The sequence below is a fragment of the Vipera ursinii genome, assembly GCF_947247035.1.
Source record: "Vipera ursinii genome assembly, chromosome: 2".
In the NCBI taxonomy this organism is placed as follows: Eukaryota; Metazoa; Chordata; class Lepidosauria; order Squamata; family Viperidae; genus Vipera; species Vipera ursinii.
This window is the reverse complement of record NC_139513.1, coordinates 33,315,362-33,336,202: the sequence shown is the minus strand read 5'-3', so window position 1 is coordinate 33,336,202 and position 20,841 is coordinate 33,315,362. Positions and strand designations below refer to the sequence as shown.

Here is a 20,841-nt window from a genome sequence, read left to right as displayed (position 1 = left end):
GCATCCAGAAACCCATGGATAATAAGGGCCTAAGAAAATAAGGTGCAATGTGATCATAGAAGGCTAATACCAGCCAGTAACTGGTCTGTTGGCATTTTTACACTTACCCAGGTGGGTTTTCAAAGACAGAATGTAGAACGTGTTGCAGTATTCCCACTTAGATGAGGGCATGAGCCACTGTTGTGTGAACTTTGTCTTCCAGGTAGGAATGCAACTGGCACACCAATTAAAACTGGTCAAAAGCCTGCTTGGCCACTGCCTCCACCTGCCTAATCAGTCCTGGCCTCTGCTGTCTCTGGGGCAGCGGCACCCCATTGAGAAACAATCTTGATTCCCACGGAGTTAACAATTAACTCTTTCTTGTTTAGTCAAATTCAGCCCTCTTACTATAGCTTCCAGACACCAGAACAAGACTTCCATATCCCAGCTTGCTCATTTTTTTTTTCATCCTGGATCAAATCTTTCAGAAGATTTTCTTAGCTGTTGTTGGTTATTATGCAGGATTTATTTCCAAAAACTAATTTAGAAGCGGTGTAGTATTTACAAATAATTAATGAACCAAGTCCGCTAAGAAAGCACTGATGACAGCAGAATGAAATACAACATTTAAGCAAGTCTGGTTAGAGCAGACATGTCAAACACAAGGCCCGGGGGCCAGATCCGGCCCGCGAAGTGGTTTCATGTGGCCCGCGAAGCCATCCTGGAAACAGTGAGGGAACGGCCCCCACTGCCTTGGCCCTGGCCCAGAGACCCTCCTTCTGCCAGAGACCCTCAGATCTGTCCCACTCCTGCCCAGGCCCCCATAGGCACCCTTGATGCAAACAATGTAGAGCTGGCCACGCCCACCCAGTAGGCCATACGCACTCTAGCCACACCCACCCAGTAGGCCACGCCCACCCTGGCCATACCCACCCGGCCCCCTGAGGGCAACCGCAATGCTGATACGGCCCTCAATGAAATTGAGTTTGACACCCCTGGGTTAGAGCATTTTTGAGATTTTAAAAAAATCTGAAAGCACTAGAGCCAAATGATGTAATTATTTTCACCATCAGTTAGCCCTCAACCACATTTAGCTTTCTTCCTGGTATTTTTTATTTTTTTTTGGGGGGGGGTCACTTTTAGATGGAACAACAGGAACATTTAAACAGTTTTCTGGAAATCCTGCATCTGATTAATAACCAAGTAGTTTTAAATAATAAAAAAAATACATTGAGGGTAGGAGAGAAGCCTGAAATAAAAGATTTCAACTCAATTACTTTTGCTGTCAGTAAAATGCTTTCTGTAGAGCCCATCCTCTAAATCAGTTGATTAAACCTAAGCATCAGCTATTTCTAGACTATGCCCAATATTTTAATGTGTGTTACAGATATCAAGAACTCTCTCTCCCAGTATCATGGGTATCCTTGACACTATAAGAAAGTTTGAGGGCTTCTTAAAATACCCGTCTAACAAGTAGTTACCTTCTTCTAAGCAAACAGCTACCATCTCTCTTAATTCTCAAATATGCTGAGATTTTCTCTTTCTGAGAGATTTGTTTTTATAAATTCCTTTATCATCTATAGGTACAGAGCCTGTCACCTTAACATCCTAATTTAAATTAACTCGTGGTATCACATAAAAATTGAGCCCAGTTTTAGAACTTCTCCATATCTGCGTAAGTATATTTTCTAAATTAATTAAACCACTGTAATCCATTCAGTAGCTGCAGCATCATTTTAAAGCAGTTATCTAATTTTTAATACTGTTAAAAGTGCTTTTTTAAAGGTTATACTAGGCTTAATCTATTTTAGAGGGCTAACAATCTACACATGCCAAGCACTTTGAACTATAATATTTGCAAACAGTCTTGCATTGAATTTAAAGCTTGTACATATTAGCTTTAAATATTAGCTATGCTGTTTAAAATAATAATTCAATTCATGTCTGCCAGTTTGGCTGGCCCTGTCAGACTTTGTTCCATAAAGAAGCATTTTAGGTATCTCACACTTCCAAGTCCATAGACCAGACATGTCAAACACAAGGCCCGGGGGCCAGATCCGGCCCGCGAAGTGGTTTCATGTGGCCCCCGAAGCCATCCTGGAAACAGTGAGGGAATGGCCCCCACTGCCTTGGCCCTGGCCCAGAGACCCTCCTCCTGCCAGAGACCCCCAGATCTGTCCCACTGCTGCCCAGGCCCCCATAGGCACCCTTGATGCGAACCATGTAGAGCTGGCCACGCCCACCCAGTAGGCCATACGCACTTTAGCCATGCCCACCCAGTAGGCCACGCCCACCCAGGCCACACCCACCCAGCCCCCTGAGGGCAACCGCAATGCTGATGCTGCCCTCAATGAAATTGAGTTTGACACCCCTGCCATAGACTGTTAGTCTCATAGAACTGTTCACCTTAGGCAGCAGAAATCCAAGAAAGCATAAGTTATGATCCTTATAAACCCTCTATAGCCTCCCATGGAAGCTTATTAAGTTTAAAGTTGCTATAATTACATTATACAGGGTAATAACGTTTATTCCAGTTTATAACAGATTAAACCAAACCTCATTTATGGAGTGGAAGATTGACTTGGAGTCAATATCATGCTTGTTTCAGCCACAGGAGATCATATATTTTTCTTCACAATTGAGAATTTTCTTTTGCTCTAACACTCTCCCCCCCCTTTTTTTTTTTACAATTTCTTAGTATTATTATATTGCTTCTATTTTGTGCTGTTTTAATCAGCACTGTTTTTATGACTTTGCTTCCAACAAATATGCCAATGTAGTATATCAGTGTGGAAGCAAACAGGTGGTCCTTAACTTGCGGCAATTGAGTCCAAAATTTATGTTGCTAAGAGAAATTTGTTGTGAGTTTTGCCTCATTTTTTGACTTTTCTTGCCACATTTGTTAAGTGAATTACTGCAGTTGTTAAATTATCAACATGGTTGTTAAATGAATCTGGTTTCCCCATTGACTTTGCTTGTCAAACGATTGCAAAAGTTGTCAAGCATCTGAATGTAAATCACATGACCATGGGGATGCTGCAGTAAGTGTAAAAAATGGACATAAGTCACTTTTTTCAGAACCCTAAGTCAGTGGTGGCGAACTTATGGCACGGGTGCCAGAGGCAGCACTCAGAGCCCTACCTGTGGGCACCCATGCCATGCCTCAGAGGTGGCAACTGTCCCTCTTCAACCAGCCACAGGTGTTCCTCCCCATGAGCGACATTGAAGTGACCACACCCACCTTGGCCACACCCACCCAGTAGACCACGCCCACCTGGCACCCAGCGATAAATAAGTGGGTTTTGGGTTGCAGTCTGGGTACTCGGTCTCTAAAAGGTTCGCCATCACTGCGCTAAGTGAATTGTAAGTCAAGAATTTACCTTTATTTAACAAAGGTGCTTATCAGCATTATCAATTTAGAAGCATCACCAGAACAAGAACAGGACATCTGGCTTAAATCTGGATAGCTCTCCTGCTCCCCCATGTCCCCAGCAGAACCTTTAGAATGGGTACAATGAGAACATACTATTCTTCTGTCCAAAGCTTTATGATTTTGAGCCACTCTCTGATTCCTAGGATGTCTTTCTCTATGCCACCAGTGTTTTCTTTGACTAGAGAAAGGGAATTAGCTCAGTGGGTTAGGATGCTGAGCTTGTCGATCAGAAGGTCGGCAGTTTGGCGGGTCGAATCCTGAGTGCCGCGTGAGCTCCTGTTACTCGTCCCAGCTTCTGCCAACCTAGCAGTTCGAAAGCATGTAAAAATGCAAGTAGAAAAATAGGGACCACTACGGTGGGAGGGTAACAGCGTTCCGTGCACCTATGGCGTCTAGTCATGCCGGCCACATGACCACGGAGACGTCCTTGGACAAACGCTGGCTCTTCGGCTTTGAAACGGAGATGAGCACCGACCCCTAGAGTCAGAAACGACTAGCACTCATGTGCGGGGAAACCTTTACCTTTACATTTATATCTAACTAAAAAAAAACTAAGCATTTTTTTCAAGTGCTGAGTCAATCAGCAGCTTAGCTCTCAGGAATCCTTGCTTGCAGAATACAGACAAGACACCTTTGTCCAGGTAGAAGAGGAAAATCTAAAACTGGATGCTCACAAAGTTTCTAAACGTTATAGAGGGACATTTCCTTTAGTGCAAACAGAGAGTGATCTGGAAAGTGAAAGAAGTAACTGGAACAATGGATGAGGAATTTGCACAGGCCATATATAGTGCACTAACCAAAGGTCCCTCAAGACTGCCTGCAATGATCACAAACGAGACGTCCTTGTCATGCATAAAGTTCCTTTATGAACTCAAATAAAATTTTAAAAAGTCTACTTATAGCAATCTCAGAATTAATATGCCATTTTAAAAGTGAGGGCTCAGATGTTAAAAGGCATAAATAGTGAAGAAAGGAATCACCAGCCCAACATTAAGCAAGATGTCATTTCTAAAAAGGCATTCCTCAAACTAGTTAATCACCTCACTTCATTGTAGACCTGAAATACAACATATGCAAAAGATCTTATATAATGAACATTTATGGAAAGAAGTGATTTTTTTAATGTAGCCTGATTATCTGTGGTTTGGGTTTTAAAATAGGATGGCAACCCCCTAAATTGTGTTCCAATATCTAAGGGGATGCCACAAAGAGGGGGTCAACCTATTCTTCAAAGCATCTGAAGGTAAGACAAGAAGGAACGGATGGAAACTAATCAAAGAGAGAACCAACCTAGAACTAAGGGGAAATTTCCTGGCAGAACAATTAATCAGTGGAATAGCCTGCCTCCAGAAGTTATGGCTGCTCCAATACCGGAAGTTGGTGTCTAGACTAGATTATTTTCTAAAGATTTCAAGTGCAAAGCACAGCAGTGGTATATCATACATATTATAGGAAGCCACTACAGTGTCATGAAGGATCTACAACCACATCAATTCTACAAAAAGTATGGGTGAAAACCATCTTCAAAAGCAAGTCCAAAGATCTTTTTACTGTCTTGTATAATTACGCTACCTTGCAACCTGATACTTATAAAGCAATTTAAACATGTTAAAAGCCAGAACTTCTCAAAGTGTGGATCATGATGTACTGGGAAAGATGAACAAGTTTTTTTTGGGGGGGAGGGGCACAATCTGGAGACAGGTTGCATCTGCAAAGTAGAATGGATACCAGAATTTCCTACCTGGAGCAAGCCAAAAGCAAACTTATCCAAATAAAGTTCACAGCACCTTCTGCCAGTATTCTATCTTTGTGTTCACAAGTGTCATGTTTTGAACTTAGAAGCTGGAATAATTTTCTAAGTCCCATTCTGCCTTGACAAATTAGTTGTCTGCAGGTCTCTGTGCTGTGTGCCACCCAGATGGGTGAGATGGGTGGCTATGCAAATTTAGATTTAGATTAGATTTTATTAGATTTATATACCGCCCTTTCCCGAAGGACTCAGGGCGGTTTACAGGGCATTTTAAAATCATATCAATATAAAATACAAAATTAAAAGAGAATTAAAAGATTAAATTATCCCTGAAAATAAAACCTCAGTTAAAATTCTCAGCCTGGGTCAGAGAGCTCAAAGAGCCAAGTCTTCAGGTCCCGGCGGAATGAGCGTAGGTCAGGGGCAGTCCTGAGCTCCACAGGAAGCTGGTTCCAGATGGTAGGCGCACCCACAGAAAAGGCCCTCTCCCTGGGAGTTATCCGCCGGCAATCTTTTACTGGCGGCACCCTGAGAAGACCCTCCCTCTGCAAGCGCACTGGACAAAGGGAACTTGATGCTGGCAGCAGGTGTTCCCTCAAATATGATAGCTAGATAGCTACACAGACAGATTGATTTGAAGGGTTGGAATGCAGCCTTAAAAGGCCCCAGCTTTGAATGTTCAAACTTCCTAGTTAGCTTGTGCAATGCTGGATAACAGTCAGAATGTGTCTTGCTAAGGCTAAGTTTGTAGAGAGTAATGACAGAGCTCCACCTTTGGGTGAACAAATCTCATGGCATATATACTCAGGATCTGGAACACTGTCAGAATTTACTCCTGCTCTGCACCGAGAATCTAATGACAAATTCAGAATTTATAGCTACAGCATAAAGATTCCAAATATGAAATGAAAAATAAGTGGAAGTCTGAAAAATAAAAGGTTGCAAAAGGTGATCCCATGACCCCAGAATGACGTGGCAACCATCAGTTGCGAAGTGTCTGAATTTTGATCATGTGACCATGGGAATGCTGTACTGGTCGTAAGTACAAAGGTCATAAATCACTTTTTTCGGTGCTGTTATAACTTTAGTCACTAAATTAACAGCTGTAAGTCGAGACAACCTGTATTAAAATCAGTGGTATATTTATCTTTTGCTAGACTTAACCTCAATGTAATTGTTTGTTTCAATCATTGGAGATGAAGGGTGGAGTAATTTTATGAATTTATTTACCAAATTAAAGCAAAGTTTTAGACTCTGCAAAACACCAAAATATTGCTAAGGTTCAACTAAACACACAACTCTAAAGTCTGTATAAATACATAAGCAATATATCTATGTGTAGATACTGGTTGTGAAAGAATATCTGCTCTCTTTCAATTTTTTTGAAGTTTTGCCACTGAAGGTTATCAGACCTTCATGTGGGCCACCATGATGTACAAAATAGTTTGACTTTAATGTTTGCTTCATTTATTTAATAAAGAAAATAATCCAACAGGCGATATAGTATAGTAATAATTATTTTTTCACTGAACTGTAGCTTTAATGTGTGAAGCGTTAAACACCATCAAGCCTTTTATCCATTAAGGATACTGTTGCTGGCGTACATATAATTATTTCAAAACAAAAAAGGGGAAATTAATTGGGTCAAAATTAGGTTATTATTTAAGACAGTTTCTACAATATCTGATCCACGCTGTGCAGCAATATGTGAACTAAAAATAGTCTTAACAATCCTTTGAGAGTGTCCCTTAACTATATGCTTGTAGTTCTAAAGCATATTCTGAATTCAGATGGCCTACAACAAAAGAAGGTATATAAAAAAGAGTATGTGTCTAATAACTTCATTTAATTTTTCCCTTACCACTATTTTTAATGTGTCTTATGGGAATCCTTAGTACACACGAAATAATGCAGTACCTCATAATAGTTTTGCCCTATATTCAACCACCCTAATATATTATTTCTAGTAAGTCTTTTAATATCAATTATGAAAAACATGAATGGGAAGAAAAATGTTTCTCATGTCTGTTTGTGGGTTTCTTATTAGCATCCAATTAACCACTGAAAGCCAGAATGGTTTTCCTTTTGTTTTTAAATATGCTACTAGTGGTTTTTAGCTAGAGGGAAACATGATAGCCAACAGCTGGAATATCACATACAACGCAGCATCCTGCTAAATATGATTTTTGTATGACTGTAAGCCACCTAGAATCGCCTCAGCGAGATAAGCAGCATAAAAGTTTAATAATAAATAAATAAATGCATATTTACCGTATAGTAACTTTTTGGAGTTAGGAATGGTCATGGTATATGAAAAGCACAGAATAAAAATCAAAATCACCTCATTGTTGTTGTTTTTTTTAAAAAAAGTCATTCAGAATCCTGTAGTTTAGAGCAAAAACTTCTGCAAATGATCTACTACTACTACTTGACTTGTAAACTGATACACACCTGTTTCTTCTAACTGGAGAGAGAAGAGATGCTGCTTTGACATGCACAGCATCAAGTGCTAATGGCCATTCTCTTCAGTAGATTAAAAAAAACCCTGCAGTATCAAAATCAGAGCATTGACGAAGTTAGAGAATTCTGAAAGAATGAAATTACATTTTGTTCAGAAAGATTTTTTTTTAGTTCTGTAGCATATAATATGCCCAAATAAACATATATTTTTTTTCAACTTTATCATCTGGAAAATTATATGGCTTAATGATACCTCTGCTGCCCACGTGGCATATCTAAATAAACTCAAAAGTACCAAAAGACAAAAAGCCCTTTACTCCACGTGTGTCATGCCCTCCCCACAGCTGTCTTTGAAGGGCAATAGAGGAAGTTCCTTACTCAGAGAGACGCCGCCTTTGCGACTCTGTACACACAAAAACTACGGAGCACGTACTTCTCCAGTGCCTGCACTAGAGAAATATTCATATACCTCATCTCACCACTAAATACATAAGTATCCAAGGTGCATAAAACAATTTTATATAGTCCTGTTGATTTCAGATATCAGCCCTACCACAACATACAATGTTGCCAGGTTCTGTGCAGCAGTACTCAAAATTTGTCCAGTGATGATAAGTGCGCAAGTTTCAACTTTATAAATTAGATTCGTGGTTTGTAACTTTATAGTCTTCCATAAAAATGGCAGTTTTTAATGTTCCCTTACACCCATCTAATGCTCCTTCCCCTTCTTTTAGATTCTCATTTTTGTAGATACTTTTAATGTGTGTATTATGTGTGTGAATATTAAATTTTTGTATGAATACACATGTGCATTTTCTGTATACACATATGCATGTGTATGTATTAATTTTTAAAGTTTCATTCATAATGTGTATTTCTAGACTCTTACCACCCTCCTTATGACTATAATAAAGATTTGATTTGATATGGCCTAACAACTGTTTTGTGTTTACATAATTGCCACTTATCTTTATGACGCAGCTATCTACAACTAGACAGGCATTATGATAGTTTTCTAATACATTTGGAAAGTACAGGATGAAGAAGATCTTAGAACACAGAGGATTACTTAACTTATTTAGATATTAAAGAAATCCAAGGCAGTTATTAAGAATTACGATAAGGAGCATGGGTTTGAAAATGTATCCAGCTGGTGAACTTCAGATTAAATTGTTACTCTTATACAGTGAAGCTCAGGTTTATGTTCAAAACATGTCTTGATGGCAACTGATGTCTCTGTTTTGGACCTCTAACCACTCATAGACAAGGCTGCATTTCTAATATTTTACTGAATGCAAGACACACATTTCCATGGAAGTCTTATATAAGAACCTTCAGAATCGACCCTCACTTACAGGTCCAATGAGCTGGAAGTAGTAATTTTGTCTGCTGTCAAACTGAAAAGGAACAATGCAATTAAATGGAAATCATTGCTTGATAGTCTGTCTGTCTGAAAAGCCAGTTTAATCTTACTTCTGAAACTCATTTGTGAAATGACAGCAAAATAGTATTTGTGATAACTAGAATATTCTGTAAGGGTAAAATATATGATTTGTAAAGAAAACCCCTTCCCTTTAAATACTGGTAAATACCGAACAGCATGTTTCAGACACAAAACAGCAAAGGGAAAGATTTTTTTGTTGGGAAAGGAAGATACAACTACTGTTTTGCAGAGAACTCTTTAGTTGGAAGAATTTAAATGCTTTTATTCTTAGCCCAGATAATAGCAAAATAGTTATTGTTGAACTATTCTACATAATGCAGAATGTAAATGTTTTAGTATGTAACAAATTGCCAAAGTGATAGATAATAATAAGGCAACCATGCGATAGCTAATAGGCTTGTCCATGATCTATTTTGCATCTTAGCTTTTCAGAAGATGAAGAAGAAATATCAAATATCAAGAAGGCAACAAGTGTACTGTTACAGATCAAAAATACCAAGAGACCATCTAATTATAATTATATCCCTTGAAGAGGCTGAAAATATAAACAAATGTTATGTATAAAGCTTTAAAAAGGGCAAGTAATCTACATTCTGTACAACTGAACATATGGCTCATATCTCCACTGTGTACCTAGTCTCAACCTGCCCTTAATTAAGAGGGGAAAATATGTCTACCTGTTCAAAATCTGAGCTACTATGCAGATCACACATCTATCTTTTTTGTAATGTCTTTCCATTTCTCTCTAGCATAGAACAAGGGTTTTAGGTAATATTTCAAGAGGTGTTAAGGTCAACAACATTTTCATGAATTTACAGGGCAGATAGATATTCTTTAATCATTTCATAATTTCTTGGAATCATAAACGAAGATTAAAAAATAAACAAACATTCCATACGAAAAAAAACTTTGTATGACTGCATAAATTTAAGCTAAGCTGGCATGCATATTGTAGATGTAAGACTCAAGAAGTACTGACCACTGCAAAAGATATATCCCAAAGCATTGCAAGACCATTTTTTGATGTAAATGAGATGAGATTGTAAGAGAAATAAAAATAATTTAGCTATCGCAGTGCCACTCAATTCTATTTATTAAACCTGGCCATAAAGTATCTCCCAACATATAACCAGCCCAAAAAAACATAAGCATAAGTAAAAGACTAGATAGTGGTGAAAGTGAGTGGCACTGGAGGGATCCAGATTTAAATCTACCTTTAACCACTGTAACTCTCTGGGACCTTCACTCTCACCCAATCTACCTCAGAGGGTTGTTGTGTGGAGAAAATGGGAAGAGGAGCGCTATGTTTATCTTAAGCTCGTAACATGGGATACAATGCTAATACAGAGATAAAGCCCCAAATAGGAATGAAGAGCTCAAACATCTTCATCAAGACATCAATTTATAGATTAATGAAAACTTCAGATAAATTGTAAAAATTACATGATTCAGAAACCACAAGTATATATATCATAATCCCCTTATATAAGGCTACATTATGATTACAATTGGAGCCTATTGATCATTTTGATTTTTATATATAAAAAGGAATAATACAGAGCTCAAAAATGTGTAAAAAAGGAAACTAATGTGATCAGAAGGATGGAGTAAAAGATTGAAACACATGGAGCTTTTTAAAGCTGAAAAAGATAAATGGAAAATGACAAGAGACTTACGGAAGTTGATAGATATTTCCCCACTCTTAACTTTTTATGAATTAAGATGAATCAATGCATTAAGAATAAATGTAATCCTTCTTAGTGCACTGATTCATCTAACATTTGTACATAAACCAAACTTAGATGTGGAACCTGTAACTGAAATATGAAGTAATGATTGTCGTTTTAAGTTGCTTAAAGACGAACTAAACAAGTTCCTAGAAGCCAATGCTGTCAATATCTATTAAACATGAAAACTATGCCTCTAAATACTTCCCATAGATAGCTATACTACAAGACAGTTGTTACAGTGGTTTTCTGCTTGTCAATTTTTATAGTGAACAGGTCTATCAATTACAAACTAGATCCTGGAAAAAATATCATTTCATCAAAATGCAAAATTTTTCTTGCGTTATTTTTTGATCTGTTCCTTGCATACCACGTAGCTAGGCAAACAATCAACTGTCCTATGAAAAGTAGCTTCAGCATTCGGCATGACCTTTTAAGAATTACATAGAGCCAAATCTATTATAAGATGAACAAACAACCCCCCCACCAAATTAGCATATAAAAGTCAAAAAGTATCACCAGTGAGTTCTATTAATTCTATTAGCTTTTGTATGTATTTAATGTAATAGAAAATTACATTAAATAACGCATAAATAAAATAATAATAACAATAATGTTTAGAAATTTTGAAAAATGTAAATGTATGGAATTTGTCTGAAATAACTAATATAAATATGTATGTTAGTTATTTCAGACAAATACAAGTTTCCAATAATCTCTGGAAATGCAAATTTGTAATAATGTACGGTTGCAAATTCAGGACCATATAAAATTCTGCATATGTATATGTTTCACTGACTGTTCTATGAAGTAGGAAATCCGTCTACATCAAACTCACCTTCCCTACAAAGTCGCATCGCTTCTCGGTTTTTACCATACTCCTTGAAATTTTCTTCCAAGGCTGCTCCTTTGAGGAAGTAACAAACAAAAGAAAAATGTTAGTTTGTAGTGTTCTTTTTAGTGTGTCAGCTACATGGCCAATTATATTTTGATTAAATCCAAAGCATACAGTGCAACAATGCTATAAAATGAGTTTGTCTTATATCTCTCTCCCCATCTTACGTAAAATGGTTTAAATTCATTTGATAGGGAAAAAAATCTTAAAATACAAAAAGCATGTAGTAGATGCTTTCCTTCCTTCTTTAAAAGCAAGTGAGTACTAAGATAATATAAAGGATTTAATATGGCCTAGAAGTCAAATACTAAAGAAACGTATGTTACAAAAAGAATTTTATTTTATAACAATTAAAAATCAACTTTCTGCATATAACTTTGCTTTGGAACAAAAAAAAGAAACTTCTCTGCAATGTCTCCTTAGCTCTGAAATGCTTTCCTCTGAATATGAATTATTAGAGTGACATCCCTAGCTATTCCATCACTAGGTTCAAACACGTTCATTCAGGTATTTTAAAACTGATCTAGTGTTATATGCTCTTCTATTCTATACACTGAATTGGTGAATGGCCATAAACGCCCCCAAAATGTTAGTAGGTAATAATCATCGTCTGGAGAGAAGATCTCTTTCAAAAGCTGACTCTGGACTTTGATACAACCATGAAATCAAATTAACAGCCACCATTTATTTAACAAGTGCCAGATTCACCTCATAGCTCCATTGTTTTTATCCTGAAAAGGACAGTTAGAATTCCTACTGTCAAACATTCTATCACAAACTGTTGCTCAAATCCTATAAGCCACATACATTTGAGGGGGGGAAAAGGTTTATAAGGTGCATTCTCCAACTTCTCTAGGTTAAACTAAATCTACTCTTCATCGAAGCCAAGAACAATGAGTGCTTGTCTCCAAAACTGCCAATACTGGAAGATGTTAGAATCTATTGGGTGGAAAAAACTAAAGATGGAAGGACCAGCTCTATAAGGCTCCTGAAAGTTCACCAGCTTTCAATAAAAATAGGCATTTGATCAGTTGTCCCACATGCTTACTGTCTTACCAACAGGTCTGCAGAGCAATTGTGGTATTGGATGTTTCAGGTAATGCCTTCAGGTAGCGTACACGGGATGTGAGGCATAAAGAAAAGTCCCTAAATATAAAGTTTATTTTAGCAGTGCTTTGAATCTAGCAAGAGGCCTTTTAGTTTCTACTCTTCTCTTCCAAATAAAGTTTTGCAGGTAGTAGTTGCATTTTTGTTGTATGGCAAACTGCCTTATATTTCTTCTTGGTAGTATATTTTGTATAAGCTACCGGGAATTCCATAATAATTTTATGTAACCTATTTTTAAATTACTATAATTCTGCCTCTTATTTTGGCTGCTCAAAGATGCATGCGATAGACATTATGTATTACACCACAACTTTCTTTATTCCTGGTGCTCTGATATTTTTGAAAAAAATAACTCATTTAGTATTTGGATGTATTAATACTTTCCATATTTTAACTTTTATTCACAAGCATGCCATAAAACATATCCAGATGATCGTTTCTATCATAAGAATGATTTATTGGAGCAGAACAACCTTCCTGTTATATTTACGTTATCTTGTCTCATATCCTTCTCCCTTGTAGCTAAGGAACAAGTAGGACACTTTTGCTTCCACTTTTAGTTGCAGTTCCTTCAAAACCTTTAGCTGCAGTTGCAGTTCTGAACCAGGAACTATAGTTAACATTAATAAGCTTAGCTAGAAATCACTTTGATTTATTTTAAATTTAACAGTGAAGCAACAATTTGTTGCTTCGCTAAACATGGCAAACTGCAGTTAATTAAAGTTAAAAACAGGAGGACTGTTCAAAACCCAAAGGACGGAGCATGCTGATACCAACTAACCCACAGTTAGCATTATGTTAAGGACAGCAAATATAACAAGAAAGTGGGAGAATCATCTGGTGCTCTTAGTGCCATCAGCGTGTTAATGAAACTCATCCTGGGCCATGCTCTGCTCTTGATGCCTTATTTTGGTGCTCTGGATCCGGATGGCCTAAAATTGAACCCTATCTAAATAAAGTTTCTATTTGTCCGTTGTGGTTCTCTGGCTACTCCAGTGATGTCTTTCTAGATATGGAAGCACTATCCTGGAAGAGAAGGTCTGTGATTTTGGGGTCCTCCTGGACTCAAGACTCCAAGTTGAACGCAGCTGGAGGCCATGTCTGAGGCAGTTTTTGCTCAGCTTTGACTTGTGTGGCAATTGGACCCTACCTGAGGCAAGACACCCTGCTACAGTGACATAAGGCCTCATTATCACTTACTTAGATTACTACAAAACATTCTATTTGGGACCGCCTGTACTTAAATTACCACAAAGCACTCTACTTGGACTGCCTTTAAAGACCACTCAGGTATTTCATTTTCTCCAAAATGTAGCAGCTTGAGTACTATTTGGCACTCTCTGGTAGAAGTACAAACAGCTTTGGATCCTGTCCTGGCTTCCTAGTGACATTAGGTTGCCTTAAACTAATATTAAGTGTTGTCATATTGTGGGATCAATATGTGCCCTCTCTGTCATGATCTTTACCCTCTGGAGCAGTATTTCCCTAGAAAGAAGGGCAGTGTCCTCTCTCCCAGGGTTAATAATAATAAAAAAGTTGGAAGGGACCTTGGAGGTCATCTAGTCCAACACCCTGCTCAGGCAGGAAACTGGCTGTCCAGTCTCTTCTTAAAAATGTCTGGAAATCACTTGAAACCTGGCCTTGGTTTAATATATTGCTGTATTTTGGGGAGCCCTGCTTGATTTGTGTTACTTTGAAGATCCTTTTAGTCTGGGTTGTCTGTGTGTGGTTTTATGTCATTTCTGTTTTTATGGATATTTTGGGTTTTGTATGCCGCCCAGAGTCTTCTGGCGTTGAATGGCTATAACAAATTTGAATAAATAAAAATAACAAAATTTAAAGGGATGGTGTGGTATCCTATAAAGCTCTTTATATTATATACCACCTAATCTTCAGGAATGTGTTACATTCATTAGGATCAGGCTGACCAATTTTATCTCACCCAGAAGGAACTAATGGTTTCCCACTTTCAGAAGGTGTAGGGGGAGGGGAAGCTCAGGGGTCTGGAACGGCCTCCCACTAGAGCAGTGGAGTGTCAAACTCGCAACGTCACGTGACGTGTTATGACGTATCGCGACTTTTTCCCCATTGCTGGCAATGGGGTGGGTGCTCTTTTGGCATGACATATTCGGCCTGCGGGCTGCCAGTTTGACACCCCTGCACTAGAGTTTAGTTTAGCTCAGCTCCAACTTTTAACTCCATCAGAAGCAGTTGCAAATGTCTGTTATTCAGATATTTTGTTTTAAAGATGTTATTAATACTGACCATGGAAGTCTTTGTTTGTATATTTCTATAAAACCACTGGGAGTCCTGCGGAATGGTAATGGGCTGTAAATGTTACGATTAAATAAAATCACGTCCGCTAATGTTACATTAAATACTCCTGGAGTCTCATAACACTGATTTCTAAACAGAGCAAAGAATAGTTATAAATAGTTGTGTGATCTGAAGGAAGAGTACAGTAGACTTCAAAAATCCATTGGAAACCACTTGCACTATGGGATGTCATCATAATAGAAATAAACACACCAAGAAGTAGGCACTTGCTCTCCTGTTTGTCCTGATAAATAAGTTGCAGGACTTACCTGAGATCTAGCTTTTTTTTCTTTTTCTTTTTACTTTTTAAAGTGAACACCTCGAGAACAGAGAAAGGCCCTTATATTTAAAACATAAAATCTTCGACTGAAGCTGAACTCCTGTTGCTTTCCTACAAAAGCTCCGTGCCGTTTCCCTGGCAGGACTGTGGAGATGAATGACCATTGTCTTCTTCTAGGACTTTCCCCCCAGCCACCCACCCACCATTTTTTAAAAAAAATCAATCAATCAATCCCAAACTACTCCAGTTATAGCTCTGGCATTTCCTGGTGGTCTCCCATCCAAGCGCTGATCAGTCAAGCACACTTGAACGGTTTTTTTTTTTAGAATCAACCCAAGGTCAGTTAGGCGCTGCCACCTGCCTGAGCGAGATTTACCGAGAGTTGACCTACCTATCTATAAAACCTGCCATACAGACAGGGGTGTGTGCGAGGCGGAGAAGAGACATAAACAGGACCTTTTGGGCCAACTCTCCCTCCCTGCCCCCTCCCCCCCCCCCCCCGGTCTTACTCTGGGACAGATTCATCAGACAATTCCGGCAGGGGAGCGTTAGGCGACCAGCTGGGTTAACCCTTTCGCTGCCGGCCGGACCCCCCCCATCCCCCTCCCCCCAGGGAGAAGGGGGACTCCCGCTCGCTCGCTCACCATCGTTCCCGTGAAGTTTAGCGGCATCGACCCAATGGCTCCAGGGCTGCCCCAGCATTGCCTCCGGGCTAGGCAAGGACCTGCGCTCCCCGACGGTCGCCATTGCTGCGCTGGTGGCGGTGGCCGTAGTGGCGGGGATCGCGGTGGCGGGGCCGAGGCCGCTCTCGCCGCTGCCTCCTCCGTGCCGGGGCCGCCGCTGCTGCTGCTGCTGCTGCTGCCTGCTGGCCGCCGCCGCCGCCGCCACCGCTCTGCGTTGCTCCCCTCTGACGTCAGCCACGGCCCGCGCCGACATTCTTTCCGCTGCTACAATGTAACGAGAAAAGTCATCAGGCTCTTTTTTTTAAGGTGGCCCCGCCGCTTAAGGAAGTTCCCCGAGAATCCCCCGCCGCCGGCCGAGCTGAATCGGGGCTGCCGCTACGGGCGCCGCGCAGGGGAGAACAACGCCAGGCCTGGCATCGCCTTTGTTTCCCATTAATCTCTCGGACGAAGCCGGATGAGCTTCTCGGCGCCAACCTTCGGCTTGTCTCGGCTCGGGGAAGGGCGCCAGCCTTGCTTTTCCCGCCGGCCGCTAAAGCGAGGGAGGCGAGGCGGTCGACACCAACGCGGCCGGAGTCATCGGGGATCCCGACGCGGCAGCCAGCCGGTAAGAGCGCTTCTCGGGAGCCCGCGGTCCGGATCCCAGGCGAAGTCGTCCCCAGATTGCCATCCAAGCAAACGGCTTCTCCCCCCCCCCTCCCCGGCAACTCAAGCGTCTCTTCTCGCCCTCTCCCGCGTCGCACTTTCGCGCAGCCCCGAAGTCGCGAAAGTCCACAGCCGAAGGAAGTTGTTTATTTGAGGCGTCTGGCAAAGTCCGGGCGCATCACACCGACTGCGCCCGCCTCCTCTTTCCTTTCCTTTCCTTTCGCCTCGGCAGGGTCTTAAAGGGACGAGAGGAGCAAAAAAGCGCCGCTTCTTCCCCCGCAGCCAGGAAGTCCGGGCGGCCGGTCGCCCCTCCTCGACGGCCGATGGTTTCGTTTTTCGAAGAAGGCGGCTCTCCAAATAAATAAATAAATAAATAAAATTCTACTCTTGACACACGTCGCGCTCCGGCTGAACCCACGCCCTTCGCCGCGCGGCGTTAAGTCTCGGCTTTATTTCGGGGCTACCTTAAGACGAGACGCCTCCCTCCCACCTTAAAAGTTTTCACGTCAAGCGCAGGAACGGGAGGCTGAATAGGAAACAAGCAGGAAACTAACCTCATCTAGGCAACTCCTCTCCCGCCCCCCCCCGCCCCCCTCCGCTCTCGCGGACACCTTCCTTCCACTAATGTCATCTACGATCTTGCCTTAAAAGGTCTCATTTAATATTTAAATCGCTTCGCCTCAATCCGCCAATAAGAAAAAGCAGGCTCCTTGCTTGCTTGCAAAAGTCGCCGAGGTGTTGTTGGTTTTTTTTTTGGTTTTTTTTTTACATCTGTCAAAACCAGGAGCGAAGAAGAACAGGCTTGACAAATCCGGCTGCCTGGTTAATAAGGCAGCAGCAGGCAAAAGCAACGCAAAATTTATATATATATACACACACTTCTCCCAGAAGAACGAAGCTGAAGCCTGAGGATGACGGATGAGATTTCGTCGAAACGTTGCCCTGATACCTCCAATTCTACGTGGGGAAAAAACCCGAATGACCAAAGATACACACACACACACATATACATATACATATACATATGTATGTGTATGTATATATATATATATATACACACACACACACATACATCATACATACATACACACACACACACACACACACACACACACACACACACACACACACACATATATATATATATATATATATATATATATATATATATATATATATATATATATATATATATATATATAATCCCTCCCCCCTATAAAAGCTTTAAAGATGACTAAGAAGAATTATTACCCACTTAACTCTTTCATTGCCCCTCACTGTGGGAAATTCTTATTAATATGAAAATGAAATCTGGTGACTTGTTTTTTTGGTATAATTTGTCAGATACGTCATATTTAAGAAGTTTTGCTGTTTTTATGCTTCAGGCTAGACTAATTTTGTAAATACATTCTATACTTTTAAAAGATGGCAGTTTATTAAACTGGCAGATTTCACAATACCTGCGCTGATCTTTTTTTAAACTGTATTTCGTTTCGGTAGATTAAACGAAGTTTTCCTTAAGCAGCTTGCAAAAGAAGTCAAGGCATATTAATTTCCCTCACTTGACAGATTATGAGAAATTAATTTCAACATCTTCTGTGGAGCTATAAGAAATCCATGGTGCACCACAAAGAACAAGTTTGATTGGTGTTTCTACAAATATTCCTTCTAGAAGTGGAATGGGACTCAACTGCTTGTTTATTATTCAATAATTAGTTTACTCTAATTATTCCTGATATTCCTTATATCAGGAATACTGTACCAAAAAACTGACAGAAAACGTCAGACAGGACTGCCCTAAAATGTATTTCTATTTCCAGATGTTAATATCCTGTTGCTAATCTGCTGCTCAGGCTGATCCTGATTTCAGACTTACTCAAAAATAAATCCATTGAATCCAATGAAAGATATCATTTATTTCCATGATTAGTTACTGAGAGACAAATAGCTTCTGTGGCATTTAACTGTTAAACAAATGTACCAGGAATGCATTTTAAATGAAAAAATCAAAATGGAATATTTCCATCTAATTTTGTCTCAAAAATTGTTAGTAGTTTCTAATAACAGTGATTAGATGATAAAATGGGCAGACTGGAAAAATAGCAAATTGCCATTTAAATGATACTCAAAGCAATCAAATTGAAAGCATTGAAGTATAATTGAATGGTCCAACAATTTAAAAATAAAGTTTAAGGAACAATTACAACAACAAAAACGATTATACAATCTGAAGAGAAACCCAGACAGTTACTACCTAAGTATTGTGAGATAGACATACAGGGATTTTTGCCTAAATGTTTAAAATATGCTTAAAATACATCAAAATATCATGAGATTTCAATCATTATAAGATTCAATTTAAATAAACTGATGTTTTCAAATATAATTCAAAGGAAGGATCTTACATTATCCAAACTTTTAAGCAGGTTTGAGGGCTACCCTAAGGTCCTAAATGCAAAAATTGAGATATTATTAAAAATAGATTACCTCAATTAGAAAAGTTTAATTCTAATTTATACATTATAACCAGCAAATAAAGGTTGAAATAGATTTTATGCAGTAAGCATATAAACTATTGTTCATATGACATTTGCATAAGACAGCTTATTACATGTTCCCTGCACAACATTATGAATCTCTATGTACTATCACAGGTTCAGAAATTCTAGCTGATAAGACACAATCCACATGGCAAACAATTCTACACAATAAAACCGATGTGTGACCAGCCACCCTGTAAAGCAGCATTCACATATTACAAAATGTAGACCACAACATATTCATGTCCAATTTAACTTACAGTAATTTGCCACTTATGTGGATTCAAACGTTTGGAGTTAAGTTATTGCATACAAGAATTATCCTTTCAGATAATTCACTGTCTTTTATACAGTGAGTTAAAACTATTAAGATGTCATTCAAATCTCATGGCATACAGGCAATTATGTAATGGCTTAAACTTAACAAATATTGAATGCCAAGGTCCATTACCAAACTCTAAAGTCTTATGGGATACATTAGCAGTGAGATGCCAGCTATAGTTAGATAGCACTATTCTGCCAGCAGAGCAGCTGAAGAGAATGAGAAAAGGAATCAGTATGAAAAAATAGAATCAAAAGCTATTGAAGCATGCCATTTCTGCCAGCTACTAGTCACACCATTTAAATGAACAGCATATACTACAATATACAGGACTCTATTTCAACTCACTTTTAATCAGGTGTATTGAATTAGACTATAAATCACAGTTTACAAACCTAACAGCTACTTTCACACATCATGATAATCCAAGTACCGTTTAAATAAGCCATGGGTTAGAATGAATGTAAATACAGCCATCCATTTTCAAAGCCAGAGGTATAGGTAGGCTCAAGAAACATTTTTTTTCTAATTCAAAATACATAGTGACTGTATTATTTATTCTAAATTTTACAGATTTTTCTATAAAGTCACCAGGAGTTGCCTATGAATGATCAAGAGGAATTTCTGACACTAATGCAGGTGACACAGCAATTCACACTGATTTCCCCCCCCCCTCATTTTAGGGAAATTGTTTCTGGAAGTAAGCAGCATAGTTCTTCTGAAAATATTCATTTTATTCAAATGAGTTCGGTTTGTGGTATAAGTCCTTTGCATTTACAGTTATTTCTACCACAAGTATAACATCTGATTATACGTTATTACTTATTTTAAAAAAGTTTTTTCCATCCATTAAAAAGGTTTTATTTCCATTCCAAACATTCCACTTTTAGCTTTGTTCTTTATCTACTTTTTAATAAAGTATTTCTTTAACCTATATATAATGTATACATAATCTTATTTTATTGTACCATTTAACCTAATTAAATATTCTAAAATGTCTTACAAGAAATATTTTGCATCCTATATAATGTTGTCATATAATATTATACAACCATATTGATTCTTTTTAGATTTTACTGAAATACTTAGTAAAGAAGAAATGGAGTATGATTACTGTTTGACAAATATAGGAATATCTGTTTGTAATCAGTTTGTGAATCTTGAGGAATTGTCATGATTGTGTGCTAATTAACAACCTGACCAACACTGTTGCTGGTTAATGACTTTCAAAACAGTTGAACTAGAAATTAAAATAAGAATTAA

At 38.9% G+C, this 20,841-nt stretch overlaps 1 protein-coding gene across 2 annotated transcripts in view; it reads right to left on the bottom strand.

Moving 5' to 3' along the window:
• The window catches only part of ATXN7 (ataxin 7), a 75,114-nt gene extending 58,046 nt beyond the window's left edge, over positions 1–17,068 (bottom strand). Inside the window, exons 1-3 of one of the 2 annotated variants that reach the window (XM_083355979.1) lie at positions 16,549–17,068; positions 16,036–16,338; positions 11,632–11,700 (exon numbers count right to left, since the gene is read on the bottom strand). In XM_083355979.1, coding sequence (XP_083212105.1) covers positions 11,632–11,700; positions 16,036–16,327 — 361 coding nt within the window. In that variant the 5' untranslated portion in view covers positions 16,328–16,338; positions 16,549–17,068. Of the gene's footprint in view, positions 1–11,631; positions 11,701–16,035 lie in introns of both variants that reach the window. The other variant, XM_083355978.1, reaches the window with a different exon arrangement.
• Between the last annotated feature and the right edge of the window lie 3,773 nt (positions 17,069–20,841).